Source organism: Colius striatus, chromosome 9 (assembly GCF_028858725.1).
Source record: "Colius striatus isolate bColStr4 chromosome 9, bColStr4.1.hap1, whole genome shotgun sequence".
Taxonomy (NCBI): Eukaryota; Metazoa; Chordata; class Aves; order Coliiformes; family Coliidae; genus Colius; species Colius striatus.
The window spans coordinates 2,995,154-3,021,246 of record NC_084767.1 but is presented as its reverse complement, the minus strand read 5'-3'; the positions used below and the strand labels follow the sequence as shown (position 1 = coordinate 3,021,246).

At 64.2% G+C, this 26,093-nt stretch overlaps 3 protein-coding genes across 6 annotated transcripts; all 3 read right to left on the bottom strand.

Moving 5' to 3' along the window:
• Positions 1 to 109: 109 nt before the first annotated feature.
• Positions 110 to 16,846, bottom strand: PDLIM7 (PDZ and LIM domain 7). 4 transcript variants are annotated; one of them, XM_062002008.1, is made up of 25 exons: positions 16,781 to 16,846; positions 15,220 to 15,326; positions 11,852 to 12,003; positions 11,517 to 11,547; positions 9,918 to 9,934; positions 9,129 to 9,283; positions 8,743 to 8,779; positions 8,363 to 8,401; positions 8,089 to 8,243; positions 7,724 to 7,760; positions 7,080 to 7,118; positions 6,806 to 6,960; positions 6,429 to 6,465; positions 5,492 to 5,530; positions 5,218 to 5,372; positions 4,819 to 4,855; positions 4,410 to 4,448; positions 4,136 to 4,290; positions 3,755 to 3,791; positions 2,725 to 2,783; positions 2,373 to 2,607; positions 2,118 to 2,298; positions 1,860 to 1,980; positions 1,330 to 1,445; positions 110 to 1,093 (listed from the first exon to the last, which is right to left on the bottom strand). In XM_062002008.1, the coding sequence occupies exons 2-25, from the start codon at positions 15,322 to 15,324 to the stop codon at positions 1,007 to 1,009; spliced, it is 2,220 nt and encodes a 739-aa protein (XP_061857992.1). In that variant the 5' UTR covers positions 15,325 to 15,326; positions 16,781 to 16,846; the 3' UTR covers positions 110 to 1,006. The 4 variants fall into 4 exon arrangements, with proteins under 4 accessions (XP_061857992.1, XP_061857993.1, XP_061857994.1 ...); XM_062002009.1 differs by lacking the exons at positions 3,755 to 3,791; positions 4,136 to 4,290; positions 4,410 to 4,448; XM_062002010.1 differs by lacking the exons at positions 3,755 to 3,791; positions 4,136 to 4,290; positions 4,410 to 4,448; ... (10 more) ...; positions 9,129 to 9,283; positions 9,918 to 9,934 and adding an exon at positions 10,622 to 10,794.
• A 246-nt stretch (positions 16,847 to 17,092) lies between these two features.
• On the bottom strand, positions 17,093 to 19,978 carry DOK3 (docking protein 3). Its single transcript, XM_062001982.1, has 5 exons — positions 19,893 to 19,978; positions 18,387 to 18,680; positions 18,168 to 18,261; positions 17,910 to 18,082; positions 17,093 to 17,838 (listed from the first exon to the last, which is right to left on the bottom strand). Exons 1-5 carry the CDS (start codon positions 19,947 to 19,949, stop codon positions 17,134 to 17,136), a joined length of 1,323 nt encoding a protein of 440 aa, XP_061857966.1. The 5' UTR covers positions 19,950 to 19,978; the 3' UTR covers positions 17,093 to 17,133.
• Positions 19,644 to 26,057, bottom strand: DDX41 (DEAD-box helicase 41). Its single transcript, XM_062001981.1, has 17 exons — positions 25,935 to 26,057; positions 25,760 to 25,858; positions 25,500 to 25,659; positions 25,334 to 25,408; positions 24,939 to 24,999; positions 24,217 to 24,353; positions 23,934 to 24,006; positions 23,622 to 23,775; positions 23,374 to 23,510; positions 23,014 to 23,176; positions 22,797 to 22,928; positions 22,526 to 22,597; positions 22,212 to 22,308; positions 21,484 to 21,633; positions 21,266 to 21,337; positions 20,983 to 21,093; positions 19,644 to 20,796 (listed from the first exon to the last, which is right to left on the bottom strand). Exons 1-17 carry the CDS (start codon positions 25,956 to 25,958, stop codon positions 20,660 to 20,662), a joined length of 1,854 nt encoding a protein of 617 aa, XP_061857965.1. The 5' UTR covers positions 25,959 to 26,057; the 3' UTR covers positions 19,644 to 20,659.
• Positions 26,058 to 26,093: the final 36 nt, after the last annotated feature.

Genomic DNA, 26,093 nt, shown 5'->3' with positions numbered 1-26,093 from the left:
GGGAGGAGCTGAGTCAGGCCCTGGCAGGGAAGCGGGGAGGGGGCCGAGCGTGACCTTCCCCAGCAGCCGCGCCTCGCTCGGCCCAACCACAGGACTGGAGACGGCCAGCACTTGCAGAGAAGTGTTTATTGAAGGCACTAAAAGCACCGTGGCTACAGCAGCAGCAGCCTGACCAGAGAGCGTGGGTGCAGGGGACGCATTGGCAGGCCCAGGATGGCAGTGGCAGAGAGCTCTTTGGTGTGAAGCCGTGCCCGAGCCCAGGGGGAGCACACTGGCGGCCTGGCTGCCCATCAGCACACATTGCCAGCCCGTGGCTGGGGTAGGCCTGGCACGCTGCCTGCCCCCCAGCATGGCCGGGCTGAGGGTGCTGCCCGGTGGCAGCCCCCGGGAGCAGCAGGCGAGGGGCAGGGCACACACACATGGCACACAGCCCCTGCCATGCAGCCGGGGTGGGAGGCCACTGCAGCAGGTTGCAAGGTGGCTGGGGGCTGCCTTGGGCAGGGCCCTGGCGTGGGGGGCAGGGCTGCATCTCCAGCCCCACACACTAAGCCCCCAGCAGGGAAGAGGAGGGAAAATGGGGCAGGGGGCTGTGGGGGCTGGTCCTCACGCACTTGGAGATGTGTGAGGAGCATCTCTGCCCTGGCACTGAGCTGCCAGGCCCCAGCCGAGCAAGGGAGCAGCCCTGCTGTGCCAGACCCTCCCCGACTCCGGGCTGGGCCTGGCTGTGGCCACCACACTGCACGGCTCAGGGGCAGGAGAGCCATGGCCTGTCCCCTTCCTGGGGCTCCCAGGGCCAGGTGGGGGGCACAGATGCAGCCACTCATCTATAACGGGCTCTGGCCCCAGCACCACCTCCAGCTGGAGCTGGGCCAGGAGCAGCCAGGAGAGAGGCAAGAGCAAGGGGAAATGGTGAGGGCCCACCCTGGCTCCCTGGGGACAGCAGGGTAGGGGGGAAAGGAGCATGCAGGGCCAGGGGCACGCGTGGGCACAGCTGAACTCCTGCCCCTCACACGTGGGAGAAAGCATGGCTCTTGCAGAGCGGCTTGTCCTTCTTGGAGTAGAATGTCTTCCCTTCCAGGTTGGTCTGGCAGATCTGGGGAGGGGAGCACAGGGGGTCAGGTCAGTGGAGCTGAGCCCTGCACTGGTGGCACACAGCTGCCAGGGGCAAAGAAGCTCAGAGCAGAGGCCCGAGTCACCAGCACAGAGCCAAGGGGGAAAACACCTGGTGGCAGCAGGGACCCCAACGCTGCTGGTGTAGCCCAGGCAGGGCATAAGAGCCAGGGAGAGCCAGGGCCGCCCAGCAGCCGGGGAGGGAGGCGCGTGGCTCACCGCGCAGACGAAGCACGTGTCGTGCCAGCTGAAGCCCAGCGCCTCCAGGAACCGGTCCCCGGCGTCGATCTTGAAGTCACAGCCGCGGCACTTGGTCCCAAACATCTTCTCGTAGTCTGTGACAGAGGCAGAGTCCTGGTCGGCCTTCCCCTGTTCCCCTGGTGCCACAGCACAGCCGGGATCCCGCAGGCTGGGTCGGTGCCCAGGCAGCCTGGCGAGCTGCCTCCGGGCGGCGGGGAAGAGGCAAACCTCAACTCCCAGGATGCAGCACCCGCCTTTGATACACATCCCCCGCCTCCTGCCATCGCCATGGCAACACGGGAGCGCGGCACTACGCGGGGAGGACCGGGATGGAGGGCTCAGGGCTATGGGAGGGGAGTCCCTGTGCTCCCCTTGGCCCAGGGGCTGCCCCGCAGCGCTGGGCAGCTCACCCCCACCCCCATCCCCGCTCCCACAGGCAGCTGCTGAGCCCTGTCGCTGCCCGGTGCCCCAGGGCCATGTGGGGTGAGACAGGGGTCCCAGCCCCTAACCTCTCTCGCAGTAGGGCTGTCCCTCCTCCATGTAGAAGGCACGGTTGCGGATGGGAGTTTTGCAGGCGGCGCACGTGAAGCACTGCACGTGCCAGGTCATCTTCAGGGCATGCATGACCTCCTGTGGGGGGAAACCGCTGTCTGTCAGGCACCCCGGGCCACGGGGCAGCCCCAGCCAGGGCACAAAGGGACAAGGGATCCCCCAGGATGGGAAGGGAGCGAGGAGGGGAGGCGTGGGGCCCGCTGCGGGACACTCACCCCCGTGATCTTCTTCTTGCACTTGGCGCAGGTGGGCGCGTAGCGCGTGTCGTAGCACTTGGGGCAGAAAATGGAGCCTTTCTCCTCAAAGAAGCCGCCCTCGTCCAGCACCTTCCTGCACTGGCAGCAGGTGAACTCCTCGGGGTGGTAATAATGTCCCAGCGCCACCAGGTACCGTCCCCTGCGGGGGGACGGGGCCGGGTCAGCCGAGCCGGGCCGCAGGGCGCTGGCGGGCGCGGGGCGGCCGGCGCTCACCTGATGACCTTGTTGCACTTGTAGCAGAGGGGAGTGCGTCCCGGGCCCTCGGGGGCCTGCTGGGCCGCCTGCACGATGGAGCTGCGGCTCTGCATGGGGGTCGGCGTGGCGGGCTGGCTGTGCTTGCTCACCACCGTGCTCGTCTTGTCCGGGGCGTAGCGCTCGGCAAACGACGGGTCCACGGCCCAGGGCGGGCGGCTGGTGGGGCCGGGGGTGGCGGCGGGGGTCCTGGGGGCTGCACACAGGCGTGAGGCTGCAGGGCAGCGCTCCTGCTCCCCCAGCAGCCCAGTGCCCGCAGCAGGGCGAGCGCCGTGCCCCCACGCCCCCGGCACAGAGCCAACACTTTGCTCACCCAGTCCCGGCTCAGCCTTCAGCGTCGCTCCCGGGGCCGGGTCTGGCGCGGAGACCTGGCTACAGAACACGCAGTCAATGTGGCCGGCCCCGCTCGCCCCGGCTGCCCAGCGGGCCCGTGGGTGCAGGCAGGGCCCCCCATCCCAACAAGCAGCCAAGCCCCGTGCCCAGCTGGTAGCTGGTTTGGTGATGGGGTACCGAGCCAAGCACCTTCAGCCCTGCAAAGACGCAGTACCCCGGGGTCTGTGGCACACGCTCTGTGAGTCTGGGGGGCAGCGGGAGGGAGCAGGGGCCTGCTGGGGTCCCACACCCAGCTCTGGGCTGCAATGACCAGGGACCACACAGACATCAGCTGCCTGCTCACACACATGCTCACCCCCTCACTGGGGCACGGAGGGGCTTGGGCCTGAGCTGATGTGTGGGGCCCCAGGGTCCAGCTCCAGGCAGCGGTGATGCCCTGTGCCAGCCCTGGGCCTGGAGCAGGCAGGGCAAGCCAAGGCCACAGAGGACCACTCGAGAGAGGACAGGGAGGGCTGGTGAGCCAGTGGCTCTGTGCCTCTCCAGGGCAAAGAGAAGGAGGAGATGGCTACAAACCCAGAAGCACTTACTTGCAGCTGCAGAGCAACCAGGCAGAGCTGGGAATCAATAGTCATGGTGCCAAGGCAGGAGGCATTGTGGAGAAGTGAAGGCAAAAAACGGGCACTGTGCCCTAGACTGCTCAGCCTTGATCCCAGCCTGGGCTCTCTTCCCCACCTCCAGGCAGGGAGAAGCCAGTAGCCCTCTCTCAGCTCTGCCTGGTTGCCTGCAGGCTCACGGGACACCGTGTCTCAGGTCCCGGCACTGCCCAAACCCCACGACACCTGCAGCAAGGTTTTGCCAGTACCACCGGCTACGCCTGACCTGCTGTGTCCAGGACAACATGGTGCAGCTCAGCATCCCCAGCTCAGAGCCAGCAGTGCCCAGTGGGTCCTGCCTGGGACATGCAGCCCTGTGCGCAGCTCCTGCTGCCAGCCTGGACACGCTCCCCTTACCTGGGCTTTTTATCAAACACCTCATCATGATCCTCCACTGAGCGCAGCAGGAGAGAAAGGGAGAGACAGGGTCAGACTGATGCAGCTGAGGCCCAGGGACAGCAGGAAGGGAAGGGAGGGAAAGGAAGGAAAAGTGGCCTCTCCTCCCACTGCTCTCCTGCCCCAAAAAACAGCCCTGCCTGGACACAGGTGCCGGCCCAGCGGCACCTCCACGAGCCTACACAGCCTGACCACCAGTGCAGTCGCTCCAGAGGGGCCACACGGGCCCAAAATCAAAGTCCTGGCTTCCACGTGACCCCAAAACCACTGCTGGGTCCTGTCTGGCCCCGCAACACCAGCACCCCCGGGCAGGCAACCACCACAGGGCCATCGGGCACTTACAGCCGTCCGTGCCCGTCAGCCGGGCCAGCTTGCGGAAGGAGCGGGACTGGGAGGTCCCGGGGCGGGGCTGCCAGTCCTCAGCATCCTCCATCAGCCGCAGCTTCCCGGGATCGCACACGGGGGTGCTGGGGGGCTCCTGCGGCTGCGGGGGCTGCCTGTGAGGGACAGAGGCATGTGCTCAGCCCACACCACGCACACATCCTGCTTCGGCACAGGGCACCATCCCAAGGGTGCCCCTGCACACGCTGACCCTTCCTCAGAGCCCGGCACTCACCGCTGCTCCCACGCGCCCCAGCTGGACCCGCGGGCATCCCTGTGGCATCGGGAGAAACGGCGGCACAACGGTCAGGGTGTGTCCCGGGGCTCAGCGTGTCCCTCCCGCACACGCCCCGGCCCCACAGGCCTCGGGGAGACGTCAACAACCTTCACCCCAAACAGCCCTGCAACTGCCCTGCAGCCCCACGGGACGTTGTGCTGCAGGTCCAGGCACTGCCCAGCAGCTCCCAACACTGCTGAGCCAGGATTTCCCAGTGCCATCAGCCTCCTCCAGTCCCTGTTTGTCCCAGGACCAAGGTGCAGCTCGGCATCCCCAGCTCAGAGCCAGCAGTGCCCAGTGGGTCCTGCCTGGGACATGCAGCCCTTTGCACAGCTCCCGCTGCCACCCGGGCACACGCTCCCCTTACCTGGGCTTTTTAACAAGCTCATCCTCACCATCTTCCACTGAGGACAACAGGAAAGAAAGGGGGAGACAGAGTCAGTCTGAGGCAACTGAGGCTCAGGGACAGTAGGAAGGGAAGCAAAAGGAAAAGAGGGAAGAAAAGCAGTTTGTCCTCCCGCCACCCTCCTGCCCCAGGCACAGCCCTGCCCAGCCACGAGGCACAGCACAGCCCCAGCCCAGCGGCACCGCCACAAGCCCTCACATAGCACCTCCTGACAGCTCAGCCTCTGTGAAGGTTTGATCTGGGCTCAACTTCAACCCTCCAGTGCTACATCACTTGACATCCTCTCGTGGGCTCTGGCTACCCCCACACCACCAGGCACCCCCGGGCAGGCAACCACCACAGGGCCCTGCGGGCACTCACTGCTGTCTGCGCCCACCAGCTGGGCCAGTCTGCGGAAGGAGCGGGACTGGGTGTTCCCAGGGCGGGGCTGCCAGTCCTCAGCATCCTCTATCATCCGCAGCTTCATGGGGTCACACACGGGGGTGCTGGGGGGCTCCTGCGGCTGCGGGGGCTGCCTGTGAGGGACAGAGGCATGTGCTCAGCCCACACCACGCACACATCCTGCTTTGGCACAGGGCACCACCCCAAGGGTGCCCCTGCACACGCTGACCCTTCCTCAGAGCCCGGCACTCACCGCTGCTCGCCCGTGCCCCAGCTGGACCCGCGGGCATCCCTGTGGCATCGGGAGAAACGGCGGCACAACGGTCAGGGTGTGTCCCGGGGCTCAGCGTGTCCCTCCCACACACGCCCCGGCCCCACGGAGGCACGAGTCTCTCACATATAACAGCAGCAATCACTCCAAACAGCCCTGCAGCTGCCTCACAGCCCCACGGGACATTGTGCCCCAGGTCCAGGTGCTGCCCAGCACTTCCCAAAATCTCCAGCAAAGCATTGTCAGTGACACCAGCTGCCCCTACCCACTGTATCCAGGATGCCATGCTGCAGCTTGGCCTCCCCAGCACAGTGCCAGCAGTGTCCAGGGGTCCTGCCTGGCAGCCCCAGCACAGGGACTTCCCCCTGAAAGGACACTCTGTTTGGGGTGTCTGTCTGGCCTGTCTGGCCACTGAGCTCTGGGTAGGACACTCCCAAGCTGATGGTCACAGCAGTGGCTGAGCGCTGGCAGTGCCCATTGCAAGGTGAGTGCAGGGCAAGCTCTGGGAGTCCACCAACGGCTCAGCTCTGAGGACAAGGAGAGGACAAGACAGGGAACATGAGGATGGAGGAGGCAGCAGACACGAAAAAGCAGGAGCACAAAGAGCTTGCCTGGAGTCACCATGAGCAGTAAGGGCAAAGCAGCTGGTGGCACTCATCAGGCTCTGCCCAGCTGCCCAGCAAATCTATGCCAGCCCCACAGGACATGGCACCCCAGGTCCATGTTCCGACTTGCACTTCCTGATACCCCTAAGCCAAGACTTCGCAGTGCCATCAGCCTCCTCCAGCCCCTGTTTGCCCCAAGGCCAAGGTGCAGCTCGGCATCCTCAGCTCAGAGCCAGCAGTGCCCAGTGGGTCCTGCCTGGGACATGCAGCCCTGTGCACAGCTCCTGCTGCCAGCCTGGACACGCTCCCCTTACCTGGGCTTTTTATCAAACACCTCATCATGATCCTCCACTGAGCGCAGCAGGAGAGAAAGGGAGAGACAGCGTCAGACTGATGCAAGTGAGGTCCAAAGACAGCAGGAAAGGAAAGGAGGGAAGAAAAGCAGTTTGTCCTCCCACCACCCTCCTGCCACAGGCACAGCCCTGCCCAGCCACGGGGCACAGCACAGCGCCATCACCACGAGCCCTCACACAGCATCTCCTGACAGCTCAGCCTCCGTGAAGGTTTGACCTGGGCTCAAATTCAAGCCTCCAGTGCTACATCACTTCACATACACTCGTGGGTTCTGTCTGCCCCTACAGCAGCGGGCAACCCCGGGCAGGCAACCACCACAGGGCCATCGGGCACTTACAGCCGTCCGTGCCCGTCAGCCGGGCCAGCTTGCGGAAGGAGCGCGACTGGGAGGTCCCGGTGCGGGGCTGCCAGTCCTCAGCATCCTCCATCAGCCGCAGCTTCCCGGGATCGCACACGGGGGTGCTGGGGGGCTCCTGCGGCTGCGGGGGCTGCCTGTGAGGGACAGAGGCATGTGCTCAGCCCACACCACGCACACATCCTGCTTCGGCACAGGGCACCACCCCAAAGGTGCCCCTGCACACGCTGACCCTTCCTCAGAGCCCGGCACTCACCGCTGCTCCCACGCGCCCCAGCTGGACCCGCGGGCATCCCTGTGGCATCGGGAGAAACGGCGGCACAACGGTCAGGGTGTGTCCCGGGGCTCAGCGTGTCCCTCCCGCACACGCCCCGGCCCCACAGGCCTCGGGGAGACATCAACAACCTTCACCCCAAACAGCCCTGCAGCTGCCCTGCAGCCCCACGGGACATTGTGCCCCAGGGCCAAGGAGCTGCACCTCCCAAAATCCCCATCAAGGTATTGCCAGTGACACCAGCTGCCCCTACCCACTGTATCCAGGATGCCATGCTGCAGCTTGGCCTCCCCAGCACAGTGCCAGCAGTGCCCAGGTGTCCTGCCCGGCAGGCTCAGCACATCCTCCCGAAAGGTCACCCCGTCTGGGGCCAGCCTGCGGGGTCACCAGCTGCCGGGCAGGACCCTCCCGAGGTGAAGGTCACAGCAGTGGCTGAGCCTGGTGCCTGTCGTGAGTCTTTGCCAACAGCTCCGCTCTGGTGAGTGGACAGAGGAGGAAAGAGTAGAGCAACAGGGCAAAGAGCTTCCCCAGAGTTACTGCAAGCAGTGAGGCTGAACCAGACGGGTGGCTGAGCCCCAGCTGGGCACTCGTGGCTCCCGCTGCCACCTGGCACACGCTCCCCTTACCTGGGACTTTTAACAAGCTCATCCTCCTGATCCTCCACTGAGCGTAGCAGGAGAAAAAGGGGGAGACAGAGTCAGTCTGCAGCAATCAAGGCCCAGTGAGAACAAAAAGAGAAGGGAAAGGAAAGTGGCCTCTCCTCCCGCCACCCTCCTGCCCCAATGCACAGTCCTGCCCGGCCACGGGGCGGAGCACAGCCCCAGCAGCACATCCCTGAGCACACACATGACCCTGGGCAACCAGCTCAGCCTCCCCAGAGGTTGAAGTCAAGCCCCAGTGTCACAACACAGTCTCTGCCAAGCTCTGTCTGCCCCCACAACACCGGGCACCCCCAGGCAGGCAACCACCACAGGGCCCTGCGGGCACTCACTGCTGTCTGCGCCAACCAGCTGGGCCAGTCTGCGGAAGGAGCGGGACTGGGTGTTCCCGGGGCGGGGCTGCCAGTCCTCAGCATCCTCTATCATCCGCAGCTTCATGGGGTCACACACGGGGGTGCTGGGGGGCTCCTGCGGCTGCGGGGGCTGCCTGTGAGGGACAGAGGCATGTCCTCAGCCCACACCATGCACGCATCCTGCTTTGGCACAGGGCACCGCCCCAAGGGTGCCCCCGCACACGCTGACCCTTCCTCAGAGCCCGGCACTCACCGCTGCTCGCCCGTGCCCCAGCTGGACCCGCGGGCATCCCTGTGGCATCGGGAGAAACGGCGGCACAACGGTCAGGGTGTGTCCCGGGGCTCAGCGTGTCCCTCCCAGCCCCACAGAGGCACGAGTAGCATTCACTCCTGTCCAGACTAACAGCCACCCCACAGCTCCACAGGACGTCGTGTCCCAGGTAGAGGCACTGCCCAACACCTCCCAAACCCCACAACCAGGATTTCCAAGTGCCAACAGGCTCCTCCAAGTCCTCCTTTGCCCCTGAGGTCACCGTTCTCTCCAGCTCAGAGCCAGCCGTGCCCAGACTCCCGCCTGGGACACGCAGTCCTGTGCACAGCTCCTGCTGCCACCCGGGCACACTCTCCCCTTACCTGGGCTTTTTAACAAGCTCATCCTCATCATCTTCCACTGAGGGCAGCGGGAGAGAAAGGGGGAGACAGGGTCAGTCTGACGCAGCTGAGGCTCAGGGACAGCAGGAAGGGAAGCAAAAGGAAGAGGGAAAGCAGCTTGTCCTCCCGCCACCCTCCTGCCTCAGGCACAGCGCTGCCCAGCCACGAGGCACAGCACAGCCCCGGCTCAGCTGCACCACCACGGGCCCTTACGGCGCCACCACGGCCCTTGCAAGGCCCTGGGCAGCTCCTGGAGGGGCCATACAGGGCTGAAACTTAACCCTCCAGTGTCACGATGTGCCTTGGCCTTTATCCAGCTCCAGAGGCCCAGACAAAGCCGGGCAGCTCCGGGCCCTGCAGGAACTTACAGCCGTCCGTGCCCGTCAGCCGGGCCAGCTTGCGGAAGGAGCGGGACTGGGTGGTCCCGGGGCGGGGATGCCAGTCCTCAGCATCCTCTATCATCCGCAGCTTCATGGGGTCACACACAGGGGTGCTGGGGGGCTCCTGCAGCTGTGGGGGCTGCCTGTGAGCAACAGAGTCCTCTGTCAAATGTGACAGATCCCCACGGAATCACCTCCCTGGTGCTGCCCCACACCTCCCCTGGCACAAAACCACATCAGACCGGTGCCTGAGACACCAGTTGAGTGTTGCCTCACTCCCCACAGCCTCTACTCCTCCCCCCCCGTGGGGGAAGGGCCCATTAAGGACTGACTCGGGATTGACTGCCATTCCTGGCAGTCTCTAAGTGGCCCCAAGGGCCAGGAGGGAAAAGGACAGGGCATAAATAAGCCAAGGTCAAAACACCATCAACGGGGCAGTTGCACAAGAGCTCAGTGAACACCTACAGTGCCCAAGGCAGTGCCATCCACCTGCCTGACCCTGGGCAGGGCGTCCATCACAGCCCAGCAGCCCTCGTCCAGCTCAAATACATCCTGGGAAGGAGGGAAGGGGCCACATATGAGGACTCTGAGGACTTCCAGTGACAGGCAGCACTTGCCCTTCAGGCTAGGGACAGCTTGCTGCCAGAGTGACCCACTCACATGGGCAGAGCAGCATATGCTGCCTGTCCCCAGGCTGGCTCTGCCAAGGGCAAAGGGGCATTAGCAGGGAAGAGGCACACAGGGAGGATAGAGAGAGCAGGCAAAAGGCTTACTGACTTGTCAAGGCTCAGCACCTGTAGGGGAGAGGGAAAGAGAAAGAGAGAAGAGAAAGAAAGAAAAAGGAAGGTGAAATTAGACCTGCAGCAGCCAAGAAGTTTCCAGAGCTCACCTATGGCCTGCACCAGACCCCGACCCCAGAGACTCACATTCAGGGCTGGGAGCACACTGGGATGCAGGGGCAGATGCCAGCAGACCAGACCATGCTTCCCTCAGCACCCCCAACACAGGCCTAGGTGCCCAGGGCAGCGAGGGATCCTTCCCCTACGCCACTCAGTTTTAGGGCACCATGGCAGCTCTCGGCAGGAGGGGCAGGGACCGGCAGCTGCCTGACACACAGCAGCCAGCCTGTGGCAGCTTCTTCCCTGCACACGGGGCAAGGAGGGCACAGTGCAGGGCTCAAGGGTTTCATTTTGCCCAGCCTGTCCCAGCAGTCGGGGCAGCAGCAGGACGTGGCTGGGCAGGCACTGGCTTGTGGCCACAACACAGCTGCCAGCGAGAGTCCCGCTGCGCCTGCCAAGCCGTGCCCCGCGGGACAGGCGAGCGCGTGGCTGCACATCCCCACGCCTGCCCCCGCTCTGCTGCCACCTGGGCACCAGCCCTTGACCACCTCACTGTCACCCGCTCCCACCCGTGGGTGCCTGGCGTGCGAGGCGCAGCGGGCTCCCCCCGATCCTCGGGGAGCAGGACGGACAGCAACATACCCATTGTGCTGGGGGGTGCAGGCGGGCGCCAGGGGCACGTACGTCACGGGTTTCGTCACCAGCCCGGGCCGTGGGTTCGGAGGCGAGCTGGCCCCGAAGGGCCGAGCTGTTTTGTTGAGGGCAGTGCTGGGAGCGAAGTTATATTTCAGGGGTTCAGAGCAGGGGAGTGAGTCCTGAGCGAGACAAAACACACACAGACGCGGGCTCGCACATCAAGCGGCATGCGAGGGGCAGCCCCGGGCCAGGCAGCACGGCAGACAGCCAGGTAGGAAAGCCAGACAACACGTGCACCTCAGATACCAGGCTCTGCCAAGCTGGCACCTCTCTCTGCAGAGCGTCCAGCTCTGTGACTGCAGGTCACAAGCCTGATCGAGGGTCATTGAAGGATTAGTAAGTGCCCCGGATGCTCACTGGTGCCCATGGTGGGGCTGTGCATGCACACACGCCAATCACAACCGTCCCGTGGCACAAAGCTGAATGCATGTGGGTGGCTTCCATCCAGGAGCCACTGGTCACCAGCCCCAGCCCAGCCTCCCCGTGCCAGGGCACTCCCCAGCGCAGCAAACACAGGGCCCCAAGGCCGTGCTGCGCCTGCCCAGCCTCCTGATGTGTCGGCCCCCTGCACCCCTGCCTGCACCTGGCACTGCTGGTGGCACAGATGGGCGACAGCCAAGGCATGGGCACACACTGGGCAGATCCCTCCGATCCCCTGCAGTGCCAGGGGTCAGAGCTGCTCCTCCAGCGGGGAGTTTTGTTGCCCTCCAAACACACCTTGTTCCCCCAGAAGCCTGTGGGTCCCAGGAGCAAAGTCCATTTGTCTATCTATGCTCAGAGATTCCCCTCCCCTGAGATGAGGCTCAGCTACTGCAGCTGCAGTACTGGGAGCAACACGTACCTTCTGTGGCTTCCCCAGGTGGTTCTGGGCTCTGCAAGAGAGGAGAGAGCTGGGCAGGTGCTGGGACTGGCCCAGCCACCGCCAGACGCTGGTACCCCAGGGATGCAGAACCCGCCCGAGGGGAGCCCCAGCCAGCTGGCACTGCCCTGCAGCACACAAGCGAGGGCTGGCAGCTGGGATAAGCCTCATCTAGCGAAGCAGAGCCCTCGGACCCAGCCAGGAGCTGCCAGGCTCTGAGCAAGGAGCATTGCTGCCAGGAGACGGCGATGCCAGGAGATGGAACTGGGCAGAGCGCCTTGGCTCGCTCTGGCCACACCGTGACCCACGAATCCTACCTGCTCAGGGTGAGACAGAGCCTGTCCCCGCAGGCACGGATCCTGTTCTGGGCCTCGATGTGTGTCATGGAGCTGGTGCTCTCCCCGTCGATGTATAGCACCCAGTCGCCCACTCCCACGCCGGCCTGGGCCGCCTTTCCGCCCGGCGTCAGCTGCAGGACAGGCAGAGTCACAGGGAGCCGGGAGGGCGAGCGGCCGCGCCACAGCGGACAGACGCCCTCGGCCCTGTGACAGTGCCCGCCTCGTGCAAGACAACCCAGGACACCCAGCCAGGAGAAGACAGGGAGCCAGGGATCACCCCCAGTTAGCCTGTTCCCCTGGGCAGCAGTGGAGTGCTCAGCAGGAGCCCGGGGCACAGCTGGAGGCCTTGTGGCTCGAGACACAGAACCCGGAGGCGGTGCTGGCTCAGCCTCAGCAGGAGGCGGCTCGGCCACCCCTCAGAGCCATCCCTACAGTGCCGGGCAGGAAGGGAGAACAGTGACTCAGGGCCTGTGGAGCGAACCACAGGCACGTCCAACCCGCTGCCTGGGGCGAGGTGGGGGGTGGGGGAGGCACCCCCAGGCGCTGCCCCCAGCCGCCTGTGCTCCCATGCAGGCACAGACGTTACCTCACCGCCAAGCCTCCTGGTGCAGGGAGACACCCCCTCCCCACGCTGCCCTCCCAGGGGCACCGGCAGCACGGCCGCGGGGTCTCCTGCCCGGCCGTGGCACCAGCGATGCACCTGCCTCCCTCATCGCGGCTCTGCCGCACAACTCTCTGTCAGCCCCGTCTGGGAAGCTGAGGCCGCTCCCCTCCTGCCAGGAGGCGAAGGTGAGCAGGGCCCTGAGCATCTCCCAGGCACTGACAGACAGACAGACAGACGTGGGCAGGCTACAGTCACTCCTGCTCCTCCAGCACGGAAGAACTCAAGGCGTTTGGACCCAGATCAAGTATTTCCTCAAGTCCTGTTTGACATGAACATAAAAGGAGCGAGCCAGATTCCCAGTGCCGTCAGCGGGCTGAAACATCCCTGCTGCCGAGCCCCGGCCCCTCCTCGCCCGTGCACAGGGCCTGGCTCATCCCAGAGCCCAGCGTCAGCCCTCCACGGGAGGCCCAGCCCCACACCTGGGCTGGATGCGGCCCAGCTCCACCTGCATCTCGCTGCCGTTCCCAGCGGGACACAGGCCCCCCCCTCTGCTCCTCCTGCCCAGCACCGGGGGTGGCGAGCGGTGCCGGCCAGCTCCTGGCCACGCTGCTGCAAGCCCTGGCTTGCTGCCCTGGAAGGCTGGGGAAGGCTGCGTGGGTTTGGAGGCAGGAGGGGGAGCTGGGAGAGGCTTTCACACGGCGGCTTGGGAAGGGGAGAGCAAAGCGGGGGCTGTGTCACACAGCTGCACCTGGCCAAGCCAGCACCACTCTGCCCCCCAGCCCCCTGCACCAGCACGCCAGGAAACCTCTTTGGCAGATGCCAGCTGAGCCAGGAGCCGTGGCAGTGCCAGCCCTCCTGGCCCCGCTAACCAAGGCTTCCTTCCTCCCCTCTCCACTCAGCCAGTCCTTTGTTCCCTGTACCTCCATCACTCCCCTCTCCAGGGCCTGGGCACCCCAGACAGAGCCTTACTCAGCATGGACGGAGTCTGGTGCCTGCACAAAGGCCCAGTCAGCATCCCCCAAACCCTTCCCACCTGCAGTGCTGAGGAGCTCTCCCCTTCCCTGGCTGGCAGAGGCCGAGCCGTGCCACACAGCACCCAGTTGCCCAGACACCAGCCCTCACACTGGCTCTGCTGTCAGCAGCTCAGGCCCATGGTCTCAGAGCCTGCCTAGCTGAGGTGTCAGGACCCCAGCTGAGCCCTTTGCCACAAGAGGCATGTACAGAGAGAACCGAGGTGGCCTCTCTCTTGTGTGACCACCAAGCTGAAGCAGCCTTGCATGCTCACCCAGTTGCAGCCATAGACGCTGCTGAGAGCCAAAGCACGTACCAGTGCTGCTCTCCCTCAGCTCTCCGGCTTTGCGGAGCAGGACCCCACCGCAGCCCCCAAAGCCAGGGCAGAGCCCCTCCTTCCAGCCCACACTGCAGCCCTGCCAAGAGTGCCCTTACCCAAGACAAGCAGTGGTCAAGGACAGCAGCATGCCCCAGGCTGGGGATGCCTCCGGGTGCAGAGCAGCACAGGGTCACCCCTCCCTGTCAGACTGACCCCGTCACACAGCCCAGCCTCACCAGAGAGCCCCCTAAAGCTGCCCATAGCCTCTGGGAACGTCCTCGTTTCTCCTGCCTGCCCTGCCCAGGGCTGCAGCGCTGCCCAAGCCTAGAGGCCTTGCTTCAGAGGCCCCTGCCCTGGGCCCTGGGAGGCTCCTCCATCCGACCAGACCTTTGTTAAGTCCTGGCTCCCAGCCAACAGAAACATTTTTTTAGAGAATAAACTGGCTGAAGCCGTTTCTGCTGCTCGGTGGAGATTGGCAGGCCCTGGGGCAGCAGCACCGGTGACTCCAGCCTCCCACAGTGCCCTTGGGGTCCGTGCCCCATGCTTGGGGTGCTGCAGGGCCGTGCCCTCCGGGGCAGGCATGCGGTGACCGGGTCATGCCAGGGACAGGCCCCAGTGAAGAGCTCAGTGCCACGAGCAAAGCCGTCCTTCCAGAAGCAGTCTCTGTGCCAGCTGCCCCAGCGTCAGCAGCACGGGCGATGTAGCAGCATTCCAAGGCTTATAAGGCAATTGTGTGGCCAGAGCCTCGGCCAGCACACGCTCCAGGGACCAGGCCACCCGGGCACAGGAACCCACACACACCCAGGAGCCAGACCTGGCGTGGACAAGCATCATACCGGGGGGGGCTCACACCAGGTGCCTCAGGCACATCCAGCACAATGGCTCTCGCTCACACTAGAAAGATGGGCTGGTTTTGGGAAGGAGCCACGTCCCAGCACAGGCTTTCTCCCCTCCCTGCCCATTTAGCTGAGGTGTGGAGCTAAGAGCTGTGCCACAGGAGAGAGAGCAGAAGGGCAGGAGCTGTGCCGCTGAGCCCAGCACCAAGGTGCAAACCGGGAGGCTGTCCCCACAGCTCAGAGGCAGTGAGAGCAGCTCCCTCATGCTGCAGTGGGCACACTGTGGAAGGGGCCTCCCCTGCCCCCCAGCAGCCAGAAGGACTCTGCAGAGGCCACACAGCGTTTTCTATCTCCGCTGCGGTTCCCTACCCGGAACACCCCCGTGTCGGACTGCAGCTGATAAGGCACCAAGGAGGCTCCGTGGAGCCAGGCAGGGCAGGATGCAGCACTAACAGGGCCCCAGCTGATCTGCATCCCCCATACAGCTCTGCCTCAGCCACCTAGATGCAGCCGCCACGGCCTCCTACCCACACAGGCAGGAGAAGAGATGGGAGTCACTGGTCTCGGCTTCTCTTACCCTGGAGATGGAGAGTGGCATGCTGAAATCCTTTCCTCCCTGCAGCCTGAAGCCCCAAGGTGCTGGCCCGTTCAGCATCACCTTGTAGGACTCCATATCTCCCATCTCTGCAAGGAAAGAGGGTGTGATCCTGGCATTAGTGTACAGGCGAACAACACAGTGAGAGCAGACGAGGAGGGGGCCTGGTGCCTGGCAGGATGGGGCAGGAGGAGACAGGTTGTGTTTCAAGCAATAACTCCACCCTGACACTACACTGTGGTTAGAGACGCACCCCAAATCTATCAGCATCTCCTCCAGCAGCGCCAGAGCTGAGGGGCCCGGGCTAACGCTGACTAGTGCCAGAGAGCCAGGCACAGCCCCAATGCCACCCACAATGGAGCAGCCATGGGCTCTGCTCTCCCTCTCACAAGCCCGGGACTTGTCCTCCTCTGTAGCACCCCAGAAAGCCACATCACTGAAAGCAAGACTGCTTCAGACCATGGAGAAGTGACAGCAGGTACAGAACCAGAAGCAATTTTCGCGGGTGGCTTAGCAGCAGCAGCACAGGAGCTGCCTGATGCCACCCGAGGCGCCTGGCAGCGCAGCCAGGCTGGTGCTCCGGCAGCCGGCCGAGCAGACGCTGCCTGGGAATGAGCCCATCTCCACACACAGAGCCGGGGCTCGGGCTGTGAGGGAATCCCGGTGCTCTCTGACTGCCAGGGCCGCCCTGACAGCTGTCAGCTGGCCAAGGCTCTGGGCAGACTGACCAGCTCCAGTCTCCCAGCCACCCCTCACCTGGAAAAAGCTATCAGATCCCTAGGAAGCCCCCACAGTAGCCTCCTCCTCCTGCTCCCAGGTTGGGGACAGGGTCAGCTCCAGGGGCCAGGGACCCTTCCCACCCCAGGCAAAGGATGTTGGGGCTTCTAGTTGGGAGGAAAGGAGGCTGCAGGGCTGGGGGCCAGCGTGGCCCCACTCTCCCCGGGCCGGTGCGGGCTATATAAGGCATGTAAGACGACACCAGCCCGCTCCCCGTTCGGGAGGCCGGCGGCATGTCAGGCATTCCCGGAGCCCGGCAGCGGCTCAAGCCCCGGCGAGACACTGGGACTGGGGGGGCCCTGAAGTGGGTGGGTGGGTGGGTGGGTGGGCAGCCCCCACCCTGCAGGGCTGGGGCCGGGCTGGACTAGGGGTCCCCAGCAGCCGCAGTTGGCAACCCCCAGCTCCTGCGGGACCACCGGGCCGGGCCGCCCGCCCTGTCCCACGGCGGGCCCTGCTCCCCATCCGCCCCGAGACGATTTCCAGACCCCCCCCACCCCTCCCCACCCAGTCCCACACAGCCTCCCTTCCCTGGGGGCGGGGAGACCAGCCCTGCCCTATAGAGCTCCGATCTTGCCCCACGGCGACCCCCAGCCCTAGGCCCGGCCCTGACCCACGGAGATAACCGGCCCTGCCCCACGCGGGCCCGACCCCGACCAACCATCCGCCTTCCCCGTGAGCCAGGCCGCGGCCCTGCAGCCCGCACATCTCCACGCCCTCGGCAGAGCAGGGAGGCGCAGAGCCTCCCGGCACTCCCTCCCGCACTCACCCGCGGCCGGCCGGGCCCCCGCGAAGCGGAGCCGAGCGGAGCGACGCGGGCGGATGCGGGACTCGAACTCGGGCACCGCCCCCGCCCGCTCCGCCCCGCTTTATATAGGACCGAGAGGGGGCGGAGCCAGCGGACGCCTCGGCCAATCACGGCGTGCGCCTGCCTGCCGGGGTGGGCACGGCGGCGCCCCCTGGCGGGGGGCAGCGGCTGCCCCCGCTCGCCTCCCGCACCGGCGGCCCCGGGCCCCGCTCCGGCCCGCGGAGCACCGGCCCCCACGCAGCGCCCGGCCCGTGCAGCACCGGCACAGCCCCGTCCGGCTCAGGCTGTTTATTCACTGCAGCGACCACAGTGGCTCAGGCCCAGTCCCGCGGGCTGGGGGTTTCCCGGCTGAGCAGCCGCACAAGCTTGGCCCGGAGGGTGCTGGGGGGCTTGTTCCCAGGGCGCCCCGGCAGCCCGTCCTGCACTTCACGGCCCCACCGCTGCTCAGGCAGCTGGGGGCTGCCCTGGGGGAGCTGGGCCAGGGCAGCCCGGTTGTCGTAGAGGAAGCCTGGCTCAGTGCTGTGGCCCTCGGGGGCCTGCCGGCACCCCAGCCCGTCCTGCCCTCCTTCCTCCTCCTCCTCCTCTGCTCCAGCTCGACGGGTCTCTGAAGTGAAGATATTCTCATAGAGACGCTCAGGGGCAAGTTTGGCCCCAGCCCAGCGCTCACAGGACCCCAGTGGGAAGAGGGGCTGCTGGCCCCGGGCGATGGAGGCGTAGACAATGGGGCCAGTGCTCTCCGGCTGCGGTGGGGGGAAGCGGAGGAGGCTGGTAGGGGGGTGGGAGGCAGGCTGTACCCCCAGCAGGATGGGGCTGGGCTGGGTCTCCTCAGCTCCAGGAGCCCAGGGCTGGGTCTCAAGGCCCTGTGCAGAAAGCTGGAGGTTCAAGGTGTCCTTGCCCTGCTGCTGGCAGGCAATAGCAGCCGCCACAGCCCGGCACAGCTCAGGGGCTCTTGGGGTGCTGAAGGTGAAGGTTCCCTCGCCGGAGTCACTGCGGCGGCCAGCCTCAAAGGAGAAGACAGTCTGCAGGGCCAGAGGGCAGAGTGAGGGGCTGGCCTCTGCCAGCCACCCCAAGGAGGGAGGGGAGCACCCACCTGATCCTGGCCAAACTTGCGGAGGAAGGTGTAGGGCCAGGTAAACAGGGGCTGTCGTGACTGCGGGTCCTTCAGCGTCAGGCACTGAGGTAGGGCTGAGAGCAGGTAGTGCCCGTGCAGGCTGCAGCGGGCAGCTGCATCTGTCTGCAGCACCAGCACCTGGAACTCAGTCACTATAGGAGCAGAGGGCAAGGCAGGGTCAGCACTGCAGCGCTGAGCCAGAGCCCACCCCAGCCTCATTTCACCCCCTGAACATACAGTCCTGGCATGAGGAGTAGAGGGAGTTCTCCTCCATGGGGACAGCAGGGCTGGGCTGGGTCCTGGTACTACTCTGCACCATCTCCTTTGCACCCTGAAATAGAGGGATGTGTGGCCCACAGGCCAGGAAGAGCATGAGCCCTCCTAACTCCTCCACACACGCCAGGAGACCCCCCAGCTCACTGGAGCCAGGAGCAGCAGTGCCAGAGCCCACGGTACCTGGAAGGCCAGTTGGCAGAGCTGGGCGATCCACTCCTCCCGCTGCTCGGCTGCCAGCACGTAGCTCTTCTCCGTGGTGTTGAGGTAGAAGGCAGCGGTGGCTTTGGGGCAGCTCTCGGTGCCCGCCGGGCCCACGGAGACGCAGTCCGAGAGGCGGATGACGCGGCGGGCGCTGCGCCGCAGGGAGCTCTGCTCCAGGGCCGTGCCATCGTCCCGCACGTCAAACTTCTCCATGCGGGCCACGCCGGAGGGGCTGGCAGCAAAGAGCTGGGCTCTCATCTTCCTCCATGACCTCTGGGGTGCAGAAAGGGCACAGGCAAGGGAAAAAATGGTCAGCCGAGCTGCCTGCTGTGTTCTGTCAGCAATGCCCTCCACGTGGGGCAGGATGGGCCAGGAGGAGGCGGGACACGCAGGGGGGCACAGAGAGCTGCATCGAGCGCAGCCCCCTGGGTGGTGGGGCAGGGCAGTCCCAAAGCCGGGCTGAGGGGCAGCTTTGCTCCAAGACAGCTCTGCGTGGCTTGCTGGGTGAGTCACGCTCGCTCCCGGCTCGCTGAGCACCAGGTCCTGCTCTTTGTTCCCTGCTGCAAGTGCTGGCCTGCCGCCTGCAGCTGAGCTCTCGAGCTGTTCTCAGGACAGACCCTGATGCAAATTAAAGCCATTTTAAGCTGCTGAGGCTCCCACTGGCAGCCTCACATCTGCAGAGCATGGGCAGGCCCTGCAGCTCGCAGCCCGCTTCCTCCCAGGGGAGGTTCTGCAGCACCAGCACCTTCCTGGCCCATCACGGGATAAGCGGGGGTGCGTGCCCCTGTGCACCTCCACAGCACAGCCAGGCCTCCGCCCTGCAGAAACCAGCTGCAGCCCAGCACCCAAAATACCCACCACCACCTCTCCCTGCCTCCCACACACAGGGCACCAGCCCTGCTCACGCAGAGCCTTCCCGCTTCACCCCCAGCGCTCAGCTCTTGCTCTGCTGGGCTGTCGGAGGGGGAATCACAGGCTGGCTCACTCACTGAGACGCCCACAGGGACACAGCCACAGCACAGAGATGCTACAAGGGCAAGGCCAGCGGGAACTGCTTTGCCAACACTCATCTCACAGCTCCCTAGGGCTGGCTCAATCCCATGGGGCCTCCCACCTCGTGGTCACACAGTGCCCACCCTGGGGGCCCAAGGTGGTGGGTCAAGCTTCAAAGGGTGTCCCAGGGCTGGGCATGGAGCCACATCCCCCATACTGCCACACACACGCTGGAGCCACAGCTCAGGGACACGAGTTTATTGCCTCGCTGCGAACCACGCGCTGACAGAGCGAGACGGGGCCACGCAGGGCGAGGGGCGGCAGAGCCCGCACAGCCGAGTCCCTTCGGCTGCAGCAACAGCCCAGGGCTCCCCCAGGGCAGCTCCCTGGCGCCTGGCTCAACTCCCCTGTTCCCACGCTGCTGTGGGCCTGGCCCTGGTGTTGAGGGGGATCCAGGCAAATCCTGTACCCAGCCCCAAATCCCACCTTTACCTTTCCAAACTTGCAGTGCTGCACGTACAGGATCCCATCCTTCACCGGCCTCTCCATGCGCCCAGCCAGCACAAGGACGGGGCACTCAGGCTACCAGCAGCAGAGAAAATGTGACTGCTGCAGCCAGAGCAACTGCACGGGGCAGACTTCCTTCTCAGAGACTTCCCCTTTTTGGTGTGTGGGATGAGGAGCAGAGGTTGGGCCACAGGAGGTGTCTGTCCGTCCGTCCGCCCACCCTCCCTTCCCTCACACAGAGCCAGTGGGGCAGAACATACGCAGACAGAGCAGAGGAAGCACCTCGAGGCCCTCCTGGCAAGAGCACAGCACACTGTGCCCCAGCACCACGGTGTGGCAGAGGGGATAGAAGAAGAGCCTGGAGTTCAGAATGCACAAACCCTCCTCAGGGGGACGGCCCTGGAAGGACTGAGGGGCTTTGGAGAGGAGTGACCTAACCATGCTGCGGCAGGGCGCTGGCAGGGGCAGCAGGCAGCTGGGCACAGAGCAGTTGCCCCACCTGGGGCTTCCTCCTCCCCTCAGGCACTGCTACCTGCTTGCCCAACTCCCCACTGACTTCATGATGGTGTAATGGGCTGTTGCAGCACAGCTCCACGCATTTCCTCCCGCCGCTGGAGCTGCATCAGGCTGAGCTGGCAACAGCCCCAGTGCCCAAATGCCTGGAAAAGGGGCCACTGCAGTGCAGGACAGGCCCCTGGGCTTGGGAAAGGTAAGGGTGGCTGAAAGGGAGAGCACAGCGCAGCTCTCCAGGCTTAGAAGTCCATGGAGCTGTGAGCCAGGTAGTCCTTGCGGCCGATGTTGCTGACTTGCTTGGTCTGCATGGCCTCCAGCTTGGGGCAGTCGGTGATGCGATGGCCCAGGCCACCGCAGAAGGCACAGCCCCGCTCGTCTGCAACAGGATGGAGGAGCTCAGAGGCAGCTGTGCCACGCCAGGACAGCAGCCCCCAGTCCAGGTGCAGAGGGGCTACGCCAGCATCTGCCCCCAAAGCAGACAGGAACAGACCCGGGGGTCCTGCCCATATCCCAGCTTCTCTCAACAGCCCCATCCCTCCTGTGCCAGCCCAGGGTGTCTCACCTCCGATGTCCAGCATGGTCTCGTCTCCACAGTGCAGCACCTGGAGCACAGGTGGCACCTTCTGCTTCGCCTCCAGGAGCAGGGCCTTCAGGTCCATCAGCACCGACTCATCTGGAGGCAGAGACACGGGTCAGACATGGCGCAAGCAGGGGTAGGGGACACAGCTCCATGCCCCCATCTCCCCTCCTCGGTTCCCCACGACCCTGCTGGCTCAGGATCACCCCCTTGCCAAGGCAGAGGCAGCTCCACGGCCAGCTGCCCCTGGCCCCGTGCTGTTTCTCACCGCAGGCCTTGTTGATGAAGGTGGTGGCAATGCCAGTGTTACCCGAGCGGCCTGTACGCCCGATACGGTGAACTGTGGAGGAAGAGGCAGGATCAGGCCTGGGCAAATGCAACGTGACAGACCAGCCATGCCCCTGCCCCAGCCACTGCAGAGACAGGCACAGCCTCTGCACCCACCCCGCTGTGCCCTCAGGGGTTCCCCACGGGCCCAGTGCCCACCATAGTTCTCGATCTCCTCGGGCATGTCGTAGTTGATAACGTGCTGGATGGCTGGGAAGTCCAGGCCCTTGGAAGCGACGTCGGTGGCAACCAGGACGTCCTTCTTCCCATCTCGGAAGGCCTCGATGGCCTTTGTCCGTTCTTCCTGATCTGCAAGGGCCCAGCAGAGATCAGCAAGATCTCTCAGACAGACCTTGGCCCTCAGAGCCAAGCGTTACTTAACCAGGGCTCTCTCAGCAAGAGGCCCTGGGCAGCAGCCTCCTGACCCTGCCACAGTTGCTCCTCACACCTCAGCTTGCTGAGGGACACACTTTAGCGGTGGCAGCATTAGGCTAGCGCTGGGACTTCATGATCTTAAAGGTCTTTTCCAACCAAAATGATTCTATGAAACCTTGTGGAAGCTGGTAATGCAGCTGCTGCTGTGTCAAGCTCAGACATTACTTCATTCTGGAAGCCTCTGATGGCTTTCCCAGCCCTGCCAAGGCACATGGACTGGCACAGAGACTCTCTTCCTTTTGCCTTCACTTCATTTCACATTAGCTACTGTTTTCAGAACAGATTTTAGCGAAGTCCAGTATTTTTGTCACGTTAAAACATTCCTCAGCACTCAGTTGTGGTTTCTATGAAACCTCACAAACTGCTGCACCCTGAGACCTCCTGTGACCACACACCACCCTGGCAAGAGCAGGGTCAGGCAGGGCCCAGGCCTCCCCGAGACCTTCACTGACCTTTTCCTCCGTGAATGGCTACAGCTTCCACACCCTTGAGCAACAGATACTCATGGATCGCATCGACATCCGCCTTCTTCTCCGCAAAGATCAGCACCTGCAGCAGTGCAGCCGTCAGGGGAGATCTGCCCTGCTGTGGGCTGGCATCAGCACAGTCCCTGGGAAACCCCTTCCACATGGCTCTGGGGCCCGGGAGCTGCTTGTATGTGGAGCACAGCTCGCTCACAAGCATATCCCGCCTGTGGCAGAGCCCTGCAGCACCACGGCCATGCTCCCATGGCCCATGCCCCAGGCAGCCAGAGCACACTACTCACAGGTGGCGGGGTCTTCTGCAGGCACTCAAGAAGGTACACCATCTTGGCCTCCTCTTTCACATACTCCACTTCCTAGAAACAAGCAGAGAGATGAATCAAGCAGCAGAGAAATTGCCATCACTTGGTGTCCCTTAACCTGCTGGAAAGGAGTGCCACGACCCCCAGCTCCCCGACAAGGGATGCAGCAAGTGCCCCTGTGAGCAGTGCTGGGCTCCCACCCAGACACAGGGCAGCACCAAATGACCTCACCTGCACCACCAAATGACCTCACCTGCACCACATCCAGGCTGGCAGCACCCGCTCGCCCAACGTTAATGGTGATGGGCTTCACCAGGGCACTCTTGGCAAAGTTCTGGATCTTCTTCGGCATTGTGGCACTGAAGAGGAGGGTCTGCCGCTGGCCCTGCGTGGGGAACACCGTGCAGATGAGGATTTGGCACTCGCTCCACTGAGTGGATGCAGGGATGGAGCCTCAGGGTGCTCAGTACTTTAAAGTAGGAGAAGATGGTGCGGATGTCCCCCTCGAAGCCCATATCAATCATCCTGTCAGCCTCGTCCAAGGCCAAGTAACGGCAGATGTCCAGGCTCACCATCTTCTTCTGTAGCAGGTCCATCAGGCGGCCAGGGGTTGCCACCATCATGTGCACACCACTGTGGGATGGGAAAAGGGCACCGTCAGGCACTCAGATTCCTGCCCCACACAGCAATGCAGAGGGAAGGCAACTGCCCCTTGGCACATCACCTTCACCCTGAAGCCTTCTACCCAGAGTGCTACCCCTCAATCCTCTGCCAGAAAACAGGGCGCAGGTTTGGCCCCACAACCCCTCCCCGCACCCCAAAGCTCTCACTGTTTGATAGTCTCCATCTGCTCCTTGACAGACATGCCCCCGATGCAGAGGGCGCAGCGCAGGGGGGGCAGGCCGTCCTCCTGCAGCAGGTGACAGTAGTACTCGATGATGCCGTGGGTCTGCCGGGCCAGCTCCCGCTGCAGGGAAACACAGGCCTTGCCTCAGCTCCCTGCAGGGAGCACCTGGGCTGGCGGCCGAGCGCAGACAAATGCGTCCCTCCAGCACGTCACCGCGGTGCCGGCGCTCACCGAGGGGCAGATGATGAGCCCGTAGGGTCCCTCGCGCTTGGAGAACGGCAGCCGCTTCTCCTGCTCCAGGCAGAACATGATCACCGGCAGCGTGAACACCAGCGTCTTCCCGGAGCCGGTGAAGGCGATGCCAATCATGTCCCGTCCCGAGAGGCTGCAGAGGAGCGGGGTCGAGCGTGAGGAGCAGCAGCAGGGAAGGGCCCAGACCCTCGGGGCATAGCGAGGTGACGGGGCAACGTCCGTCTGTCACCGGGTCACATGGCTGGGTGGGCTGTAGGGAGCAACAGCCCGGCCCTGGGACAGAGCACTCACATCGTGGGGATGCCTTGGATCTGTATAGGTGTTGGCTGCTGGATTCCTTTCTTCTTCAGGCCCCTCAGGATAGCTGTCAGAGAACAAGGCAGACACACACTCACGCCATAAAGTTCTCTTTTTCCCTCCTCCTCACCTCCCAGCAGCAGCTCTCCCACCAAACACCCCTTGAGGCTGCAGCTGACACGGCTGCCCTTGGGGATTTTAGCTACAACCCCACTAACCCTGAGCATTACAGCTCCAGGAGCCTGGCTTCCCTGGAGAAGGCTGCTCTCTGCCCCACCTGCTGGGAACTTCATCTCCTTGAAGCTCTTGATGGGGGGCGGGATGGCCTCCCCCTCCACCAGGATGTGGTACTTCTTGCGCACGCGATCGTGCCGTGCCTCTGACATGCCCAGGATGTAACGAGGTGCTTTCCAGCTGCCAAGGCAACGGAGAAAGGTCGTGGTGCAGAAGGAGGCTGGAGCTCCAGCACTCAGCTCCCTGGCAGGCTCCCATCTCCCACCAGGTAAGCCCAAGGGGCTGCATGGGGTGAGCACGGGAGCAGATCCAAGCCCATTCTACGTGTTAAACGCCTCCCCAAAGCCCGAAGGACAAGTCCCAAGCCAAAAGCTGAGGAGCCTATGGATGGTAGATGGAATGTGACACAGCCTTCTGGACACATCTCAGTCACCTCTCTGGCATTGCCTCGAGCAGCCCTGGTTTCACAGGCTCCCCCTGTCTCTCCCCTGAGCTTAGTCACCCTCAAGATCTGAAGATGCATCTCAAGTCATCAAATTTAACATAAATGTACCCCAGCAAGTCAACTGTATATAAAACAAAATCCAAGGTGACTCAACAGCCCTTGATCTTACACACAGTGGCCAGAAGCCAGGCAAGGAACAAGCAGAGAAGGTAGTGGCTGCAGAACAGTGCTCCTCTGGCGAGGCTGCACGGCCTCTGGCTCTCTGCAGCCCCCAGGAAGCCATGTTTGCAGGAGGACCACCTTTGTACCATGAAACACACCTGGTTTTAATCGGATCATCATAGGTGATGCCCTTTGCCATCTCCTTCACCGACATCAAAGCTGCAAGAACAAAGCTGGTGAGGTCAGTGCAAACCCTCTGCATCCAGATGCGTGTAACTGCAGTGGAGAACTACTTGGGGAAACAGTCTGGGACTGTGTGCTTGGAGGCAGAGGAGAAAAAGCAGCAGCCCTGAGAGCCTCTCCGAGTACAAGACCCCCGAGTGCTGCAGCCTGCCATGAGAGGGGCCCTGGCACAGCAACACCTGTGCTAAGCCAGACAGCTGGATGCTGCCTGAAGGATCCTCTTGGGATCCCTTGTCCCATCCCTGGTGTTGAACAGGCTGCCTGGGCAGTTATGGAGACAAGCCTGAGGCACAGAGCTCTCGCTACTCACCTCGGCCCTCTGCCACACTCTCCAGAATCTTCTCCTCCTCCTTCAGCTGCTTCTCCTTGGCTGACTCCTTCCGAGCTGGGGGGGATAATCAGGGCAACAGTGAGGAGGTTCTACCACTCAGCTGTGCCAGCCTGTGTCCCGGCTCCACCACCAGCCGTTCCCCCACCTTCTGCCTTCTCCTTGAGGTGCTGGTGCTGGTCCAAGAGGCTGATGTTGGACTGGGGCCCCAGGGGGATGTCATCCTCGTCGCCCCGCTGCTCGCTCCCGCTGTCCCGCTGCTCCTCCTCTGACACCACCTTCCGCCGCATCTGCAGCAGCTTCTGCAGCTGGAAGGCAAAGAGGGTCGGAGCGGCGTGAGAGGCCCCGCGTCAGAAGGGACGCTCGGAGCCCTCCCCCGGCAGCGCCGGGCCCCGTTGCCGCCGTTACCATCTGCTGCTTGCGCTGCTTGACGGGCACGTACGGCACATAGTCGTCATCATCCTCTCCGGACAGGTCGGACGTCTCCGCAGCCTCCTCTCGCTGCCTCTGCGGGAAGACGGAAGCTGAGGCCGGCCCGGCCCCGCGGAGCTGCCGGCAGCGGCCCGCCCGGGCCCGGCCGCACCTTCCGTTCCGCCGCGGCCTCCATGGCGCGGCCTCCCCCCGGCGCGTCCCGGAACACGGAAGTGCCGGTGCCCGTCGCCTGGCAACGCGTGGCCACGCCCCCCGGGGGCGCGCACCCGACGGGTCGCCTCGGCGGCCAAACTTCCGTCGGCAGCGAGCG

Excerpts from the sequence above, each read along its gene's own strand:
- PDLIM7 (XM_062002008.1), bottom strand. The coding sequence starts at position 15,324 with ATGGGAGATATGGAGTCCTACAAGGTGATGCTGAACGGGCCAGCACCT. Across the intron at positions 7,119-7,723 it reads GAGCTTGTTAAAAGTCCCAG|GGATGCCCGCGGGTCCAGCT; the intron begins GTAAGGGGAGCG and ends CCGATGCCACAG. Across the intron at positions 1,094-1,329 it reads ACACGTGCTTCGTCTGCGCG|ATCTGCCAGACCAACCTGGA; the intron begins GTGAGCCACGCG and ends TCCCCTCCCCAG.
- DOK3 (XM_062001982.1), bottom strand. The coding sequence starts at position 19,949 with ATGGAGAGGCCGGTGAAGGATGGGATCCTGTACGTGCAGCACTGCAAG. Across the intron at positions 18,681-19,892 it reads AGCACTGCAAGTTTGGAAAG|AGGTCATGGAGGAAGATGAG; the intron begins GTAAAGGTGGGA and ends TCTGCACCCCAG. Across the intron at positions 18,083-18,167 it reads CTACTCCTCATGCCAGGACT|TGACTGAGTTCCAGGTGCTG; the intron begins GTATGTTCAGGG and ends CTGCTCCTATAG.
- DDX41 (XM_062001981.1), bottom strand. The coding sequence starts at position 25,958 with ATGGAGGCCGCGGCGGAACGGAAG. Across the intron at positions 24,354-24,938 it reads GATGATCCGATTAAAACCAG|CTGGAAAGCACCTCGTTACA; the intron begins GTGTGTTTCATG and ends TTGCCTTGGCAG. Across the intron at positions 24,007-24,216 it reads GGAGATGAAGTTCCCAGCAG|CTATCCTGAGGGGCCTGAAG; the intron begins GTGGGGCAGAGA and ends GTTCTCTGACAG.